General features: G+C 55.7%; 8 protein-coding genes across 8 annotated transcripts; 3 read left to right on the top strand and 5 right to left on the bottom strand.

Annotated features, from left to right (window-relative positions):
- Positions 1–376: 376 nt before the first annotated feature.
- On the bottom strand, positions 377–2,275 carry CH63R_10495 (Cytochrome p450; the record flags this gene model as incomplete). The annotated part of the gene is made up of 5 exons (XM_018305469.1): positions 377–1,094; positions 1,185–1,496; positions 1,567–1,658; positions 1,758–1,906; positions 2,047–2,275. The coding sequence occupies 5 exons, from the start codon at positions 2,273–2,275 to the stop codon at positions 377–379; spliced, it is 1,500 nt and encodes a 499-aa protein (XP_018154893.1).
- A 1,675-nt stretch (positions 2,276–3,950) lies between these two features.
- Positions 3,951–4,973, bottom strand: CH63R_10494 (Thioesterase family protein; the record flags this gene model as incomplete). Its single annotated transcript, XM_018305468.1, has 2 exons — positions 3,951–4,807; positions 4,865–4,973. 2 exons carry the CDS (start codon positions 4,971–4,973, stop codon positions 3,951–3,953), a joined length of 966 nt encoding a protein of 321 aa, XP_018154892.1.
- Positions 4,974–5,951: 978 nt separating this feature from the next.
- Positions 5,952–6,839, top strand: CH63R_10493 (Paxu protein; the record flags this gene model as incomplete). Its single annotated transcript, XM_018305467.1, has 1 exon — positions 5,952–6,839. The coding sequence occupies one exon, from the start codon at positions 5,952–5,954 to the stop codon at positions 6,837–6,839; it is 888 nt and encodes a 295-aa protein (XP_018154891.1).
- A 508-nt stretch (positions 6,840–7,347) lies between these two features.
- CH63R_10492 (Cytochrome p450 1a2) lies at positions 7,348–8,922 on the bottom strand (the record flags this gene model as incomplete). The annotated part of the gene is made up of 1 exon (XM_018305466.1): positions 7,348–8,922. The coding sequence occupies one exon, from the start codon at positions 8,920–8,922 to the stop codon at positions 7,348–7,350; it is 1,575 nt and encodes a 524-aa protein (XP_018154890.1).
- Positions 8,923–10,520: 1,598 nt separating this feature from the next.
- CH63R_10491 (uncharacterized protein) lies at positions 10,521–11,730 on the bottom strand (the record flags this gene model as incomplete). The annotated part of the gene is made up of 3 exons (XM_018305465.1): positions 10,521–10,552; positions 10,626–11,563; positions 11,663–11,730. 3 exons carry the CDS (start codon positions 11,728–11,730, stop codon positions 10,521–10,523), a joined length of 1,038 nt encoding a protein of 345 aa, XP_018154889.1.
- A 719-nt stretch (positions 11,731–12,449) lies between these two features.
- On the top strand, positions 12,450–14,953 carry CH63R_10490 (uncharacterized protein; the record flags this gene model as incomplete). The annotated part of the gene is made up of 6 exons (XM_018305464.1): positions 12,450–12,484; positions 12,534–13,185; positions 13,262–13,331; positions 13,413–13,887; positions 13,961–14,126; positions 14,195–14,953. 6 exons carry the CDS (start codon positions 12,450–12,452, stop codon positions 14,951–14,953), a joined length of 2,157 nt encoding a protein of 718 aa, XP_018154888.1.
- A 1,093-nt stretch (positions 14,954–16,046) lies between these two features.
- On the top strand, positions 16,047–16,829 carry CH63R_10489 (uncharacterized protein; the record flags this gene model as incomplete). Its single annotated transcript, XM_018305463.1, has 2 exons — positions 16,047–16,527; positions 16,582–16,829. The coding sequence occupies 2 exons, from the start codon at positions 16,047–16,049 to the stop codon at positions 16,827–16,829; spliced, it is 729 nt and encodes a 242-aa protein (XP_018154887.1).
- Positions 16,830–17,093: 264 nt separating this feature from the next.
- On the bottom strand, positions 17,094–18,101 carry CH63R_10488 (uncharacterized protein; the record flags this gene model as incomplete). The annotated part of the gene is made up of 2 exons (XM_018305462.1): positions 17,094–18,023; positions 18,090–18,101. The coding sequence occupies 2 exons, from the start codon at positions 18,099–18,101 to the stop codon at positions 17,094–17,096; spliced, it is 942 nt and encodes a 313-aa protein (XP_018154886.1).
- Between the last annotated feature and the right edge of the window lie 321 nt (positions 18,102–18,422).

Here is an 18,422-nt window from a genome sequence, read left to right as displayed (position 1 = left end):
CGAAGCGGGGCCACGTTGCCTGTATTCCCCGCGCAAACCTCCGCTCCGGCGCCGGCGGCCTTGAGCGCGGAAAAGTCCGTGATTGGCAGTGGTTTTCCGGTTCAAGCCCCCGATCACGAGTCCGGTCGTTTTGCCAGATAAGAAACACCGTCTTTAGCTGTGTGCTTCGTATCAGCAGAGTCTGTCTGTCTACGTGCGAGAGGGAGGCGTTTAGGTGCTTGAGACCAGAATCATAATGCCTAGTTGCGTTGACAAGGACAGGACATGAATGTAATTCGTCTTAATTCTCTGCTCATATCAGACCTCGGAAGTAAGAAACAGAGTATCAAAGAGATTCTCATAACCTGGACCCTTTGTTCCAGTTTGCTACAAGTCTTCAGTCTTTACTCTCATTGTCCCTCAACCTGAGTTGAACCTCGAACCCCTCGTTGTACGCCACGCCCCCAGCAACGACATATTTCCCTTCGCGGATCACTTCAAAGTCGAACCGGCGAACAATCTCCGGGACCAGCTTGTACAACTCCATGATGGCCACGTCCTTGCCCAGGCACACCCGCGGCCCGATGCCGAAGACAAAAGCGCAAGCCTCCATCTCGCCAATCACCTCTTTCGAGGCATCACCACCCTCGCCCTCCTCTTCCTCCCCCAACCACCGCTCGGGTCGGAACGCTTCCGGGTCCGGCGCGTACAGCCGCGGGTCGCGCTGCACGACGTTGGCGTTGCTCGTCATCTCCGCGCCGGGCGGCACCCACGTCCCGTCCACGACCTTGCCACCCGGCGACGGCGCCACCCGCGCAAAGAGGTTCGGCGCCGGCGGGTTCAGCCGCAGAGACTCCTTGATGCACGCCGCGAAGAAGGGGAGGTGGCCGCGCGTCTCCTCGTACTGGATCGGCGTGCTGAGGCGGTCCGCGGCGGCGGCGGCGGCCAGCTCGGCGCGCGCGCGCGCGAGCGCCCGTTCGTGCGTCAGGAGGAACCGCAGCGTGCTGCCGAGCGCCGTGCCCGTCGTGTCGGCGCCGGCTTGGATGAGCAGCGTGACGTGCGCTCGTTTCTGCGTCGGCGTCAGGGGCTCGCCGTCCATCCGGGCCTCGAGGCAGCTGGTCATCATCACAGGCTTGTCAGCTGTGGGTTGGAGATATTATGAGAAAGCATCATGCGAGAGGGGCAGAGGGCACGCCACTACTGACGATTGCAGATAATCGGGCTTCTCCTGGACGTAGCCCTCTTCGAGGATGCGCCGCTCCCTCTCCGACACCTCCCTGTTGGCCTGCTTCATCAGGTACCCCATGCCGGAGTCGTCGGCCGTGCTGGGGAGGAAGTAGACGCCCCACGGCGTGTTCATCACCACGTCGCGGAACCAGCGGAAGCGGCCGACGAAGCCGAAGAAGGGCAGCCCGTCGCGCCAGCTCTTGAGGATCTTGCGCTCGTCTCGGCTGTTGGCGACGAAACCCCAGGGGGTCGAGAACGACACGAGGGCCATGATGTCGGCGGCGAACTCGCTGCGTGGTGAACAGGAGCAGTCAGCTGCGTGTACTAGATCTGGCAGGATGGATGATGGAAGGGTCTTACGCCGCTTTGTCGGAGAGTATCACGGGCTGGTTCCGCTCGGCATACTCGCTCATTCTGCGGACGAACAGATTGACGTGGTCGTCGATCCGCGCCTCCCAGTTGTTCTTCAGTGCCCCGACGGACCACTTCGTGCCCGGTTCGTATCAGATTTACTCGGTTAGATGCGCATACAGCTGAGAGCAGAAACTTACCTGTGGTCCACCCAGTGCTTTCCTCAAGGCTCTGTGGTCATTCCCGTCGATGGTAGAGAAAATCTGCGGCGGGCCAAGGGCCCCGGTCCCGTACAGCGGTCCTTTTGTGTTGCATTTTGGATCCCAGTAGATGTCCTTGAGCGCCGCAGCTTGAGGGAAAAGCAAGAGTGAAGGAGCAATCCGGATCGGCTTATCGGCTTCGAGATTCAAACATGTCGTCGTTAGCCACGTCTGCATACCAGGAACAAGCTCTTTTCTTTTTTTTCTTTTCGCAGAGTGGACCACTTACTGCCATAACGCTTGGCCAGGAACAACAACCATTGCGGCTCGAGCTTGAGGTTGGATATGATTGCGGAGCATATCGAGAACGACGCGGCGTACCAAGGGCCGTGGAATCGGGCGAGCGGATGCAGGTAAAGGTTGTATACGACACGCAGAGCAAGCGAGACGAACAGAAGTGCCACGGTGAAGCCGGCTAGGGAGCTCAGCGACAGCTCGGGGACGCGCAACAACACCATGGTGGACGGGATAGGTTATGAGTGTGACAGGGCTCGCTAGCGATGCAAAGCCACTTGTTCGGGCGATGCTTCGTCAAAGGGGCATTCCGTCTCTTAAATCATGAAATGACTCGTCTGCAGACCCCCATCCGGATGTCGTTCTTCACACATACATACACCCATACAACCAACATATAGCCTTGATTAGGACCGATAGGCTGAATGAAGCATCACGAGCAGCGGTCTCCAAGCGTCTGCTTACGTCTAAGTGCATGTTGCCACACACAAAGGTGGTACAAGGAGCCCTTCTGCCTGCCAATCCCTTCCCCTCGCCAACCTATCGGCAAGCAAGTATCTGCCTTGGGAGCTGACCGAATGAAGACAGATTGAGCATCCTGCTGAACCCAGCTGTCGATGCATACGCAATGGAACCCTACTGAGGGGCTGCGTTCCACCGACTCTGGCAGAAGTGAGACACACGTCTGCGCCTGTCCAGTCCAAGATGATGTGCACATGGAACTGGAGAAGAGCAGACGAATGTGCATACAAAAAACGCCATCCCGTTTGTTTTGCCAAAGCAAGGTGTCGTCATTTTACGGGTTCATTGGTGCCTACTGCCAGTTTGTCGCTTAATTTCCAGACTGGGTGAGTTGGGCAATGTAATGAGGTTGGCATGATTCTTCAGACGAAAAGTCTTCAGCCGAGTTTGCACGTAACGGCAGAAGCGAATACTGCTTGTCATGTCTTTACGGGCTCATTCTTGGCTAACATCATGGGATATTTGCCGCCACACAGCCTATTCCAAGATCTCCTTAGTCCATTCCAAGGTCTCCTCTGTTGTTGTATCTAGGTGTCGTCAGTCTTCCACACCGCAGGATGGATTCGTTGTTATTAGGAATCCTAGGCACTCTCCAACCTACGCCCACCGAGCGCTTACAAGATCCCCTCGTCTTGGATGAGTAAAATCTGTCTTGTCTTCTCGTCTCAGAGCAGTTATGATTCTGTCGTTCTACCTAACACCCCTCTATACAGTTAAGGTCTCGCTAGACGCAGTCTAGGTATTGACTAGATATACATACATACACCCGGCGCAAAAGAAAAAGGCCCAAACTCGGCTCGAACACGCAGCGTGCTCACAGCGTGCTTAGAGGGATAGCACCTTCGTCTTTACTAGTCCTGTTGAGACCTGAAAAGAGTAAAAAGATCGTCCTTGACTTCTTCAGGGCCCAATTGGGAATTGAACCCAAGACCTCGCCCAGTGAGTGTGCAATACACACGGGTTGTAAGACCCGAAGGGCGAATCATACCACTAGACCATTGGGCCGACATCGGATATTCGTGAACGGAGACCGGTCGTTAGGCGGCGTGGGGTTCTTCGTCTGTCATAGACGAGATGGACGACGGGTGCATGCATGCAGGCTAGAGTGGAACTCGGCTTGTCGTAGTTAGTGTCCTATCTCAGCTTGAAGAGAGGTCGAACATTCACACTATATGATAGCTAGACGACTTGCCCTTGTTGCGGAGCATATTGCGTCTAAACCTGGTATCATTATGTTCTCAGCAACGACCTCAGCAACGACCTCAGCAACGTACTGAAGGAAAGCTTAACAGAATCAAGAACCAAATACATCGATGCTCTATTTTTATGTATCGCTCCCTCATGGAAAAAAAAAACACGGTCTTGGTATCTTACACTCTACAGCTTCCCCGCGACATGACTTCGCTCTTTCATATTCCTCTCCGCCGGCAGCACCATGTTGACATGGGTGCTCAGCGCCACGACGTCTCCGCTCTCGTCCAGAACGGTGACCTCGAGATCGAGCCTGCCGTTCCGGATCACCTTGGCCATGGACCGGATGAAGAGCCACTCGGCCCCGTCGGCGGGCAACGCCTTCTTCACGTCCAGGTTCAGCGCGAGCGTCGGGTACCAGAACATCTCGCCCGAGCGGAACGGCGTCTGCTCCTCGTCGGGCCTCGGCCTCCAGGCCTCGATGACCGTCGGGTTCGCGTCGACGACGTACCCGAGCGAGGCGTTGGTGAACCTCTCGCCCGACTTCAGGCGCATCCATACGTCCGAGATGCCGCGGGGCGTCCCCTCGCGCGGCAGGTAGTGCTCCAGGTTGTTGTGCGAGCGCGCAAACGACGTCGCGCGGGCGTTGAGCCTCGCCCGCTTCGCCCAGTGCGGGTCTTTATCCAGGGCGAGGAGGGCGAAGTCGGCCGGTCTGGTGGGCGGCGTCATCGACCACGCCGTCTTGAGCGTCAGGCCCTTCTCGACGGTCAGGAGCGTGTTGATGAAGTAGCCGACGACCTCTTTCCGCGACTTGGGCGTGAACCAAGGGGCCGACGACTGGAGGTCGTGCTGGTAGAGCGAGACGTGCACCGTCGAGAGATTCCGGCCGATCTTGACCTCCTCGACGACGACTATCGCGGGCCCGATCTCGGTGCGGTTGACGTATTCGAAATGGGCAGAGATGGTGTCGGGCTGGCCACGGCCTGCGAGGTGCAGAGATGCCGCGCGCAATATCACGGACGCGACGTAGCCGCCATTCGGGACTACAAAGGTGTCAGTCCACGCCCGCCTAGCTCACGAGTGAGTGTTTAGTCACCGACCTGAACCAATGCACCACCCAGAAGCCAGATTGGCCCCGTAGACATTGGAGTCTAGTCTCGTTATCCTGGTGGCTTCGCTCAAAGGTACAAGCTCTTCCGAGGCGGACATGGCGCTGGCAAATGATGCTACTTGGCGAAGTATGAGATACAAGTTCAGACCAGGGTGTTGATGGTGAGAATGAGACTGAGAATGTCCGATAGGCCGCTGAACAAAACACACGAGACGCCGGATACAGAGTACAAGAATGAGATATCTGAAATCGGTAAAGATTATTAAAGCCAGAATTGCCCAAGTGGGATGCCGATACTCCACGCGTCACTGGTTAAGGAAGCTTTTCCAGTTCATCTATTCTCAGGAGTCCCCTCTCGGATGAAGTGAGTGGATCAATCCCGGAACAGCAATCAGCTTCCCCCCAAGACTTGGCGATGAAGGTCGGCCGGAGTTCGCGCTCCCTCGCCGACGGATGGTGCCTCGGCTTTGCACATGTCACCTGACTCGCCGGCTGCTCTCTCGACGCTTGTCCTGTTCCAGCGAGCGAGCATATGTGCCTCGGTAAGTGGATCCATTGCCGTCACACTCACTCACTGCCAAGCTCACTCACTTCTCATACGATGTGTGGTTGGTGGCTTGCGTGAGATGAGATTTCACTCAATCCCACTCCTGGCGGCTCCCACTCACCGTAGCATTGACCCAGTCGCATCGAAGACCACCACCCCCTTACGCGACGCGCAATATGATCCTTCGCAAGCCAGACACGGGCTTTCCGGGACCTCGTACGCAATGAGATGCTCCGGCGAAGTCCCAACAATCCAAACCCACGTATCCACGGCGTCCCAACGAGACGGCCCGGACATACCGGCCGAGCCCCCGGGCCTTGTGGTAGGAGTGATGCCGAGATGAGATCAGTCATCAAAAAAAGAAAAAGAAAATGTCCTGCCGGTGAAAACTATGAAGCCTACCGTCTCCTGCTGACGCGAGTGGTGATGTGTGTAAATACACTCATCCACCCCAAATTTCAGCGCCCATCTCACTTGATTAACCCCATTGCAGTCTTTCTTCATCATCTCGACTTCAAACAGACTCACTATGGCCTCAAAACCGGACCGCTTCCCCGGCTTCACAACCGTCACGGACCAAATCTTCGTCCGCGAAGGAGAAGAGCCGGCCGACGGCGCACAACCGCCGCCGGGCCAACCAAGGGTCGTCGTCATCTACAGCTGGGGCGACGCCGTCCCGAAGCACGTCGCCAAGTACGCCGACGGCTTCCGCAAGCTCTTCCCCCACGCGAGGCAGATCGCCGTCCTCGCGCCCATCCTAAAGGCCCTCGGACAGGACCTCGAGACCCGCGCGAACAACATGAAGCCCGTCATTGACCTCGCCTACCCAGACGTCAACACGTCAGCGACGACGACGACGACGACAGCGCCGGACGAAGACGCCGTCCTGCTGCACGTCATGTCCAACACCGGCGGCATCAACTACGCCGGCACCCTCTACGCCTACCAGCAGAAATACGGCCGCCCTATGCCGCACCGCCTGTCGTCCTACGACTCGACGCCCGGCAGCGTCGTCCTGACGAGGGCCAACCTCCGCCGCTGGTCCCTCGCCATGACGCTCGGCACGGCCGGCTGGTTCCCCTGGCCCTTCGCCGTGACGCAGTGCATCATGGCCGTCTTCCTGCTGCTCAACCAGGCGTTCGAGTACCTCGTCGGCCGCGAGAGCGCGCCCGTCTTCAGCGTCAAGGCCATCGGCGACCCCAAGTACGTGTCCAAGGGCTCGCGCAAGCTGTACCTGTACAGCAAGGAGGACCCCCTCATCGGCTGGGAGGACATTGAGGCGAACATGGCCGAGTCCAAGGGCCGGGGCTACGCGTACAACTCCGTCATGTTCGAGGGGACCGGCCACGTCGGGCACATGCGCGTGTTTCCCGATCAGTACTGGGGCGCCATCGCGGCGGCGTGGAGGGAGACGTGAGACCTCTCCTCCTCTGGAGGGATGACGGCGTGACTGGTGTAGAGTGTGCAGTCTTGGCGGCCATCGTGAGTGGACTGCTAGGGCTTATCTTATGGCGACGGAGGATCTAGCTTTTGATGGACTTCCAGTGGGCATTGGGCGTATTGGAGGCTAAATGGGTTCGGACTTTGGGTATTGGTGTCGGGGTCTGCAGTGGGTTTACAACTTACACCAACTTCAGCGATATGAGATTTGGCTGTCAACGGCATCGGTAAGTGACAGCTACATCCAGGTAGCCAAGAGATATGGCTAAGGCATGTAACAATTTGGGATAATTCCGGCATCTCCAGTTACTTTTCTGCAAGTGACGCTGTTGTAAGCGGGCTGTATCACACACTTGTCTGGTTTGGTGACCATCCAATTCCATGTCCGGCGGTTGAGTGTCAGACGAACAATATCCAAGTCGGAGCGTGAACATCCACAGTATCATTGGCATTATTGGTATTCCCAGCGGACTAACAGCGAAGACTTATACACTACGAGCACCTAGCAAACCCCAACGTCGCTGATCCCTGGCCTTGATTCGACACGGGAAGGGCTTAGGGTGACTTGTAAGGCCGTTAGTCAACTCCACCTCGGGTACAACCTCCTCTCCCTCGGGGCCTATTTCTCTTCCTATTTCGACCGCCGCGAGCAGAGAGGCGACTACAATCCACACGTTGGCCTCGGCGAGATGTTGCCCTACGCACAACCTCCTGCCGAAGCCGAAATGCCCTACGGGGAACGGCTCGCCGCGGCCGCCTTGCTCGACGGGGCCGTACCGATCGGGATCGAAGCGGCCGGGATCCGAGTACGTGCGCTCGTCGTGCGTCATGGCGCGGGCATTCGCGTAGACGAAGGAACCTTTCGGTATGAACATGCCGTTGTATACGTCGTCCTCCAAAGAGCGGTGGGGCACCCCGAGGGGGGAAACGGGGCACCATCGCAGGGTCTCCTGGACGATGTAGTCGATGTACGGCAGCCTCGGTCGGTCCTCAAACGTGGGTAGCCTGGCGTCTCCGACGACCTCGTCAATCATCCTCTGGGCCTTCTCCTGCACCTCGGGGTGGAGGACCATGTTGAGGACGAAGACGACGAGGGTGGACCAGGTCGTGTCCTGACCCGCGGCGTAGACCGCCCCTGCGGCCCCCTTTATGTCGTCCACCGCCAACTCTGGAGACCCTGCTGCCGCCTGTTCTCTTTGCAGATCGAGCATGATTTTAACTAGGCTGTGTTCCGGACTCTTCTGCGCCACCACCGCCGCATACGGCACGTCGTGGAGCTGCCGGATGGCCCATTTCCAGTCCCGCGCGAACTTGAGAGAGCGGTCTCTGACCAGCCAGTCCGGCAGATGCCTCAGTAGGGGGAAATAGTCGACAAGGGTCCCGGCCGGCGCCCCTCCGTGGCCGAGGGCGTACGACGCGTCCGCGGCGATCCGGATATACGGGTCGTCGTCGCTCTCCACGTCGACCCCGAAGCCGATGCTCATCACGACCGCCGTCGCGAACCTCCGCAAGGCCGTCTCCCACGACCCGGGATCCCTCACGATGCCCTCCACCAGCGTCCGGGCCTCCTTCTGCTGCAGGCCGCGGTACGCCGGGATGCTCGTCCGCGAGAGGCTCTTCTGCAGGACGCTGCGGTGCATCCGGAACGCGGGGCCCCACCGCAGGAACGTCAGCGTGCGCCGCCAGCCCATCTCCTCGAACAGGACGAAGCGCGGGCGGTCGCAGTAGTTGGCGCCGCGCCGGTCCAGGAGGTCGACGGCGGCGCGGACCGAGTTGAGGACGACAACGTCCTGGCCCAGGACGTTGAAGTACAGCACGTCGGACCCGTACTCTTTCGACCACGCGGCGTAGGCGTGTTCCGGGTTGTCGGTTGGGATGACGCGGAGGTGGCCCAGGATCGGCTCGCCGGGGGGGCCGGGGGGCAGCGGAACACCCTGCCGCCGCCGTCTGCGGGACTGGTGCCGGGCGACGACGGCGCGCAGGGCGAGACACGCGGTCAGAAGCAGACATACTGCGGCAAGGGGCGTGCTGTGGACGGCTAGTAGCCGGACAAGGGCCATTGCCAATGGCAGGTGATCGTGTCGATGAACGGCTTGAGGTGGATGATGGAGGTTTGCCACGATGCTGGCGATGGTTCGTGCAGACGTGTTGCGAGTCGCCAACGGGTGATTCGTTCCAACTCTACGGACTGGCGATGGGTGGTCCGCGGCACCGAGGGAGTCATGACGACCGACAGAACACGTCGAGCACGTAACAGTCAAGCGAGAAGAGTTAGTTTCTGTCTTGCCTTGGCTTGTCAGGCAGGGAAACCGGTCTGGAAGGCTACGTTTGACTCGGATTAGTGCATAGGAAAAGCTTGGGATGGGGGAGCCAACAAAGAAACACGCCAGAATTTCTGCCCGCACCCGCCTTGATTCCGATCGCCGGCACAGGGCGCTAGCTACTTTCCTGGCGCTGAGTCTCTTGGTTTGCCGGAATCGGATGAGGAGAAAAAGGGGTTCTGTGTTGGAACATGTTTTTTACTTTGCTACTGGTTGGAGGGGGGGTTGGAACATCTTCTATGTTTGCATTATCATACTTCAGTCTTTCATTGAGCGATGTCTCTTCTAGTCTGGGAAACCTGCCTTAACACGACATAGGTCTTCATCTCTGCTGTCTAGGCCTGCAACATCTGCTCCATACGCATATATCCTGCCTCTTTGGCAACTCCTCAACGGGATTTACAAGCCACTGGCAACACCTAGTCAGCAGATGGTAGCCCAAGTGATATCATCGAGTCAAATCAGCCGTATGTGTCGCATACCCCTCAACTGCCGTTGTCGGGGGGCCAAAGCGGCGGCCGAATTCTCTGGGGGGGGGGGGGGGGCTCCGACTGACTTGGCGTCCTGACCTACATCCCAGCAGGTTCGAGGCTTTAATTGTTCTCATTTAATTGTTCTCAGCGTCAGCAAGCCAGTTTTTATATTGTGACAGCAAGGCCAAGTCGCACGATGCCTGATACAAAGTGTTTGGTTTCCATAGACCAAAATGGGAGAGCAACATGGCTGTCGAGCAAACAACTGCACATGTGAGGGCGTCAATATGTGTAACGCGAGGTGATTTGATATAGAGAAAAGCAAACGCCACTTGTACTGGAGACAGATATTCTCTTCTGGGCCCAATTGGTGGCATAAAACAGGGGTTTGCCAATAATTCATAGATAATCTCTATGTTGTAAACAAGCGAGGCAACAAATGGTTCAGCCACAACTAACAGCCATGGTGGGATAACAAGATTACGTCCATGGTCAAAACGATAGATATCCTAACAAATTTCCAACTAGAAAATGAAACCGCACAAAGCATGCTCGTACAGCATTCCCCGAACCAATGTTTCAGTCTGGCAGCTCCCAGAGAGAAATGACAAGAATTAAAACCTCCGCCTTGCCAATCAGCCCACAACCATCTCTACATCGACAGGCGGATCTTCTGGTAGATTGGGCGAGGATTCCACAATCACGGGCAGACTTGTGGAGGAACCGCTTTCGGCGACTTGCTGTGCTTCGCGCGAAGCAGACACCTTTTTGTTGTAGTCGTCAATCCACCCTTGGCGGACGCTCGTATGAGGTGACGCTCGGTGTGATAGCACTGTAGCGACGATTGGTAAGTCAACTTGTTCGCTAGTGGAGAGTCCTCTCATCTGCAGTTGTCACTGCATGGCCATGATGTATCTATCACATGCAGAAAAGTCGAATCGGAAACGAAAGCAGTGAACAGGTACTTACAGAGGCGACCATACCGGCGCACAATGTCAGCCTCGTCTTTGAAATCCACGCCGCACTCCCTAAAGTGATTGAAAGCCAGATTGTCGTGGAAGGGGTGCGTCCGGAACAAAAAGTCGCACGTCTCCGTCGGGCAGTACAGGATGTAATATCTGTCCTCCACGCCCAGGTTGTAGGAAAAGACCAGGCTTGGCCTATCGTTGAGCATCTTGGTGGCAGAAGCGGTCCAGATCGGGTTGGGCTCGTCGTCCTGGAGGTTGTCGTCCTTCGTGCTGCGCCGTCTCGGCTTCGAAGAAGTCGTCGGCGGTTTCCGACGAGTCGAAGGGCTCTTCTGCACCCGTTGCGAAGGCGTGGCCGGCGATCTTCTGCGGGGGAGTTGCCTCCGTGCAGACACACTTGTCTTGCTCGACGATGAAACCGTGCGGTTCGACCGCCTGCTCGGTTCGGTCTCCAAGGAGAGGCGGTTTGCCGAGTGCATCTTGCGCAACCAGAGAGTCAGTCCAGAGCTCAACATCAAACATCCATCGACAAAGATACAGTGTAGAAAAGAAGATACCTCTTCTGCGATGCTCCGCTCCACCCTGGGGGTTACTTGATCAAGGGGGTCGTCATGGGTGAGCATGGGCAGCCAGTAACCGGGCGGGCGCCGATCGGTGAAGGCGACGGACGAGGTGCCGCCTTGGTAGTAGTCGATCTTCTTGATGAATTGTGGGAACCTGATATAATTCTGGAGCCGTTGAAAAACGTCTTTCGAGTACTCGAGCGAGACTCTGAGCAAGATACGGTCGAGATTTATTGCCCGGTCTACCTCGTGTGTGTTGACGACGTGGCACAGAAGCTTTCTTAACTGGCGGTCTGAGTCTTCGCGGGCTTCTTGGACCTCGGCAACTACTTTCCGTTTGGCTTCTTCGAAGGCATCGTGTGGGCCTTCCAATGTATCACTGCGGAGGAGTCTGGTCAGGTTTCATTTCGGGCCTATCAGTAACTCATCACTCTCTTTCGGGAGAGTGACTTGGGAAAAGTTCGGATTAGTATCATACCTCTGGCCGCCGGACTCCGACCCCTGCTCGGCAGAGGCCCAAGAGCCGCTGTCGGTTGGCAAGGGCATTATTGCGATGTTGAAAAACCAGAAAGACCAGAAACCGAGTGAATGACAGTGAGTCTAGAGCAGTTTAAAGAGAATAAACACTTTGTACGGCTAGGGAATCACGTTGTTGAGATGTCGTCGATGCCCGGGGGGGTAAACGCCGTCTCCTTGGCGACCTTCTGATGGTAGACCAGACCGACGTGGCTTGATTATGGAAGAACTTGGAATCTAACAGAAGAGAAGGGGCCTTCATTTCCGAGATTGAACGGGGACAAACATCCGTAGGTGGCCAGACTGTCACGGGCAGCGGCCGCATCCCATTTTGTTTGCTTCTCGACCCCTGGCTCACATGGGACATTTCGAACAACGCAGGCAGCCGATTCGACAGGGCGACTCCCTTTTTCCGCTCACGTTGAAAGCCACTCGGCTGGAACTCCGGCATTATTAAATGTCTATTCCCCTCATGTCTTGAAACCCGCCCTTGCAATGGCTGCATATAGCCTGTTTGCGTAAAGTCAAGCAAGAGGAGGTTGGGTGTGTCCCTTTCCAATGCACTTGTCAGAATAACCAGAGCCTCCCCCAAGACCCCCAGCATAGAATTCAGGCAGAGTCTCTCCATGACTCCAAACTGTCTCTTCACTTGGAATCCCACGCAGGAAATACAGTGGCAACAATAGCAGAAGTAGAGCTCCAGGACCACGAACCCTATTCGAGCCTCGACAGAACGCACTTCGCAGAGGATGCCACCATCAACGAGAAAAAAGCGCACTGCCGTGTGAGTGATTGCACTGATACCACGCTGGGAACACGTTTACTGACTTCAGGCTGAGCACATTGGGCAATGATTGGGGAAGCACCGCCATCCGACTCTTCTTTTACTATATCGAGGAGCAGCGGCTCGAGTGGGTGAACAACCGAGCCGCGTCGAACAAGTGCGACGAGACCCGGTACCACAACGGCTCATGGAGTGGCTACATCGACGTCTCGGGCAACGGGCCCGTCTACACCGGCGACGATGTGCCCTCGGCCTTCCAGATCCCGGCAAAGCTCATCATAGGCAAAGGCAAGGGCATCGACAAGACGAACCCGCTGCTCGCCGTGATGAAGAGGAACAAAGGCGACGCCGTCTTCAAGAGGCGGTGCGAGGAAGGCCCGGTGGCGGCCGTCAGGACGTTCGCGGCGCAGATCGAGATGCATGTCCAGAGCAAGAACAAGCCCCTGGAGATCGTCGATTTCGGCCTGACGGTGCCCGCGCACTGGACGCTCGATGAGATGGAGAACTACGCCAAGGTGCTGAAGAGGGGCCTCCCGCGCTCGCTGCGGCAGGGCGACTCGCGGCTGCGCAACCTCTACTTCATGACCGAGGTCGAGGCGTTTGCGCACTTCTTCTTCCACGACCCGGACCGCGTCGAGGAGGTGCTCGGCAACGTTGTCAAACACTTTGTCCTGTTTCTCGATTTCGGGGGTCACAGCATGGTAATTGTTGGCCGTGTTCACGCCGATATATCATCAGGTCTCGTCGTTACTGACACGTTTAATATCTCTTTTACAGAACGGCTGCAATTTCTTCATCAGAGGAGCCGACGGCAAGTTTGCCTTCATCCGAGCCCAGGAACCCTTCGGTATGCCCCTCTCTCCCACTCATATGTCCATATCTTTGTCTCGGCACCACTCCCTCACTAACTAACCACGCCTCCATGTAGGTGTCGTTGGCGGCTCCGCGCAGTGGGAGGCCGCCGTCGGCGAGTTCTGCGCCAAAAACACGGTGTCGTCCAGCGGCGCCATGTCCGAGGTCTCGGCAGAGATCTATAACAGGCTTCTCAAAAAGTTCCGAGAGGAGCTCAGAATGCTTGTACGCGACGTCTTTAGCGACATCGAGCTGCGCGCCAAGCAGCCCGAGGGACCCAACGGCGGCTCCGGCGACGTCTGGACGACCATCAGCGCGAACCAGTCCGCCGCCTTCTTCAGAGAAGCCACCTCCGCGCCGCTGCACCTGGCCCAGAGCCAGATAAAGGAGCTGGCCAGGCTCCAGCGCCGGTGCCCCGGTGTCGGTGCAAAGGTCATCGTCTCGGGCGGCACCGCCAAGAACGAAACCGTACAAGGCGTGTTGAGGGACATTTGTATTGCTGCTGGCCTCGACGAGCCAGTCTTCGTTCATGATAATATGGGCAGTCACGAGTATAGACCACTCCCTTTATATGCCTCGTATTCTTACGAAAATAAACACGCTTTGCTGATATTGCTTGCCTAGGTCGTTCAATATCGCGAGAGGCGCAGCCTTGGCCACAGCGGCCAATATGACACTGCTGCAGTTCATGGAGAACGGCGCCGTCTTCGGCATCCAGATGCTTCAAGGTGATAGAGCCAACACTGAGAAGTACTGGGACGACAAGGCATCTATCGTGCTGTCTGGAAAGGTAGCACAGCCTCCAACGAGAGATAGACTCTGTGCCCGTTTACTTACCTGTCTGCTAATCCTGTACAGGGTCGTGAGTGGAGAGAAGGGCAGCCGTATGTCGTCACAGTATCTGGTGCGGACCGGTTCAAGATCATATGCGAGCCGCTGTCGGACAAGGCGTCTCGCAGGAAGTATCTGGACTGCACGAACACGTACGACGTCCTCGACCTCCTCGTCCCCGATCGAGGCGACTGGATCTTCTCGCTCTCCATGGCGCCCGGGGACGAGGGCCTGCTGCTGAAGAGAACAAAGGTCTCGGGGCCAGACCGCGAGACGCAAAAGCTCCATCTCGAGATGGAGTTCCGCCGCTCTCAGTTATGCTTCCTGGTCAATGCCGACGATTCGATCGAGTCCCTGCACATGGGCCTCGGGGTCACGGCAGACGGGGAGTTGGTCGCCCTCACAGAAGAGTTGGAGCAGAGCCTGGAGCTGAAAAAGGAGCAGGCCAGGAGGGGGGCGGAAACTTCAGCCGCAGTCGGCCTTGGAGATCCCTACGATGATTATCATAGACCACCCGCCCCCGCCGCTCGCCTTTCTCTGCGAAGAGCGCGGTCCCCCGATGAGGCGGCCGAGGACGAGAGACCCAAGAAGCGCAGCGGCCGTTGGAAGCCACAGGGTCGACTGCCGGAACTCAAGCCCGCGCGCAGTCGTTACTTTGAGGAATCTCAGGCGGGAGACTTGCAGGACGAAGGCGAGGATCAAGACAGCTTCGGCTCCAGTGACGAGAGCTACCGTGAAGCCGATACCTCCAGAGATTCATCTGCGAGCTTGGGGGCGCTTAGCTAGTGCGGTCATCTGAAGATGTGTTGCGGAGAGACCGTATGGTTGTCTGATGTGTGCAACATGTCTTGAAAGGGCCTTGTGAACCCGCCAACTCGCCATTTGTTTCCACAACAAGTACATTGCAATCGGCTGCGTGTACCTTGGGTGTCACTAATCTGTACTTAGTAGCATTCAATTCAAAGACTACGCTCTTTCTGAAGTATCCTGATGGGTGTGCCCCCCCTCCCCCCTTCTATCAACGGTATGACAGATGTTGCTCAAAATCGTGTGATGGGGGCCGCTCACTGATGGCGCCTGGTCACTCAATATAGGCTTAGCGGCAATAAAACGTACAGTATGAGATACTGGGGGCTAATAATCAATACTTCCAGAACATGCCTTGGGGGCCACGGGGGCACAACCTAGACACCACCACTGTGAGATGAAGATGGCCTAGACTGACCAAGATGGCTCGTATCAGCACACCATTGCGTCAATATCCTCTCGAACTGACCACTTAGACCTTGTGAGCTCATTCGAGTCTGCAGGAGAGCAGTATAACACTTGTTAGCCTCCCTTGGCACTTCCAATATTCCTTTTCAGGGCCGTCACATGCCTTGGAGGTGCGTCTGGTGTGAACCCAGGCTCTTTCACATACGTAAATCATCCAATGAGAGGATAAATTCACCCCTTTTTCTAATAAAATGCTCACTCTAGAGTTGATCAGGCTCCTTGATGAGAGGGTGTGGGGCCGAAGAGGAGGAGGGAGGAGGGATGGAGGAGGGGGAATGTGACCGACGGTGGTATCAGACTGCTGCCGCTTCTCCTTGAGACCCAAGGATTTCCTACGACACCAATTGTGGAATATTGTTTTCTACAACACTTCTGGTTCTCCAGACTTTGCCCGCTCGCCAGTTCTCCCTAATCTCGACATTCTTAAAGCTCATCTTGCCTTCCGACCAAAATCAACAGTCTCGTTTTCTCCAGACCAGCTCTTCGGCACTCTTCTCGTACGACTATCCAAGTCCCTTGGATACTTGGAACACTTATACGAACGTTTTGGAGATTCACGGTTCTTTTGGCTACCCTCCGGATTCTAGAAACCGGATTCTAGAAAATGAAGGACGCATTTGATCCGAGTTCTGCTCTCAAAACCAGTTGCACCACAGCTGGAGCAAAGTCTGATTATGTCTGCCGTCTGTACCCTTCTATCCTCGAGCTATGGGCATTGGTTCTGTCTCAGGAGACCTGGGCTCTACGAACGCCACCCCAAAGCATCAAATTCTCGCACTCGAGACGGACATTATCAGCAGAAGATCTCGAGGATCTTGAGCTCTGGCCAACCACATATAGTCACCATGAAGCTCCGTGTGGAGAAAAAGCATCTTTGGACACATACATTGCTTCAATCAGTGATCAGGACAAATGGAAATGGGTCAGACTCATTCTTAGCGACCAGAGAGACCGGTTCTATGTGTGGAAATCGAGTTTCTCAAATGAGGAGTTGGCACAAATCACGGGTGGCAAGTCCAGCAGGCTGGGGAACTCTTTACTAGAGTCCTTGGTGAACATCGCAGAGAGCCTCGTGATGTCCCTCGGTATGTGTATCTACTCGATGAGTACAACACGAGACGGGCTAATATTGTTCTCAGATAGCGGCCCCCCCAGCTCGAGGCTTCATGAGAACGCAACGAAGTTGACAGAGCTGGTAAAGGAAGGCAAAAGGCATCTGAAAGATTTTGGCCGGGTCGCAAACGACAGCCTATGTAGCACAAAGGTGACACTGGGGTACTTGCAGCTTGAGGGTGATGGGTTGATTGAGATAATGAGTGACGAGATACAACAACTACAAAGGCTGAGCTATAGTGCTCGTTTGGAATTGGAGTTTGGTACAGCATGATAGTTTGTAATCATTAAGCACGCTACATGTGTTGTTCAGATAGCTTCAATGGTGATGCTTCAACTTGGCTCAACCAAAATCGACTCGTTACAGCCGCAAATGAAATTCGGGGTTAAGAAATAGCAAAAATAGGTAACAAAACAGACCATCACACTTGACTAAACTTCTCTGTTACAACCCACTGAACAACCTAGATGGATAACATAGACCAACACACGACACACGAGTAATGGCTCTAGATACTCCATGTCAATGCGTTCCTCTCTAGCCTTCTTTCTTCGGCTCCTGGTGTTCGACCCTCACCTTCTCGACCAAATTTGCCTTGATGAGTACCTCCAACTGTTGTTTTTGAGCAGAAGAAAGACCATCAGCTGTGTTCCGGGAGATACCCCGGTTGACCATGACGGAATAATCACGGGCCCGGTTGCCAATGATGTTGGTCGGTCTGTTGGGGACAATGAATGCATCACGATCCGCTGTACCATTCCCAATGTACCCATTGAACATCGAAGAAAAGCCAGAGGTCGTGTTATTGAGTATGTTGTCGCTTGGAATGGCTGCTAAAGTTTCCCTAACCTCTGGATCCTGCAGGGGACCCAGAAGCTCTTCCAGCTCCTGGGTTGTGGGCTGGTAATATTCCTGGCTTGCGTCGACTCCCTTTTGCTGGAGATATTCGCTGATGTTGAGGCGACCGTCGATGCTGCCAGGGAGATTTTGAAGCCATCTCTCGACCTTGGAAACAACCATGAGATTGATGACGGTGGTGCCTTCCTTCTTGAATAAGCCGACTGTTGAAGCTTGGATGCGAAGAAGCAATGTCGTCTTGGCCTGCAGTAGGTTTTCCTTGTAGCCATTGAGCTGCTGCTGCTCAGAAGGGCCTTGGAGAAGTCCTCGAGTGAACCTTCGGAACCCACCACCCTGCTCGGTGCGCGTGAAAAGTTCCTCGACGAACTCCCCTAACTGCTTGGTTGCATCGAAGATTCCAGTGAGGGCTGGAGTAATGTCCGAGACTTGGAGGGCAACCTCTTCGGAGATGGATCGAACAACGGACTCCACAGTCGCTACATCGTTACGGACGTTCGTCAAGTATGTGGTGATGCTCTCAGCATATCTCAAGGCATCTTGGATTCGAGTGAGAAGCTGCAAGGATTGTTGCGCCAAGGCAGCAATCGCACTGCTGGCGCCGACGATCTCCTATACATCAGGGCGTGATCCAGTCAGTGACGTTACGTAGAATCAACTCATCAAATGGGCTCTTACCAGTGCTGACATGGAATCTTTGCCGTTTCGGAGACGGAGATATTGGAATGGATTCCTTTTCAGATCGACTTGATGAACAAAAAGGTCTACTTAAGATTCGATAGTAGTGAAGAACACAGAGAAGAGGGCCAGGAAACTTACCTGGGAACCTCCTGGGTCTTGGTTCCAAATAGAGGGAGGAGGCAAGCAGCGGTTCTGCCCCTCGTCACATAGTGCTAGCTACATGGAGATGACTGCATGGGAACTTCTGCAAGGCGTGGTCAGCCGATAGCATATGGCGGATGGAACTCAATATCGGGAACGGCTTAGAGAAAGCCATAGGAAGCGCCCCGA

Source organism: Colletotrichum higginsianum (genome assembly GCF_001672515.1).
Source record: "Colletotrichum higginsianum IMI 349063 chromosome 7 map unlocalized unitig_7, whole genome shotgun sequence".
NCBI classification, from domain to species: Eukaryota; Fungi; Ascomycota; class Sordariomycetes; order Glomerellales; family Glomerellaceae; genus Colletotrichum; species Colletotrichum higginsianum.
This window is presented reverse-complemented; position numbering and strand designations above follow the sequence as displayed.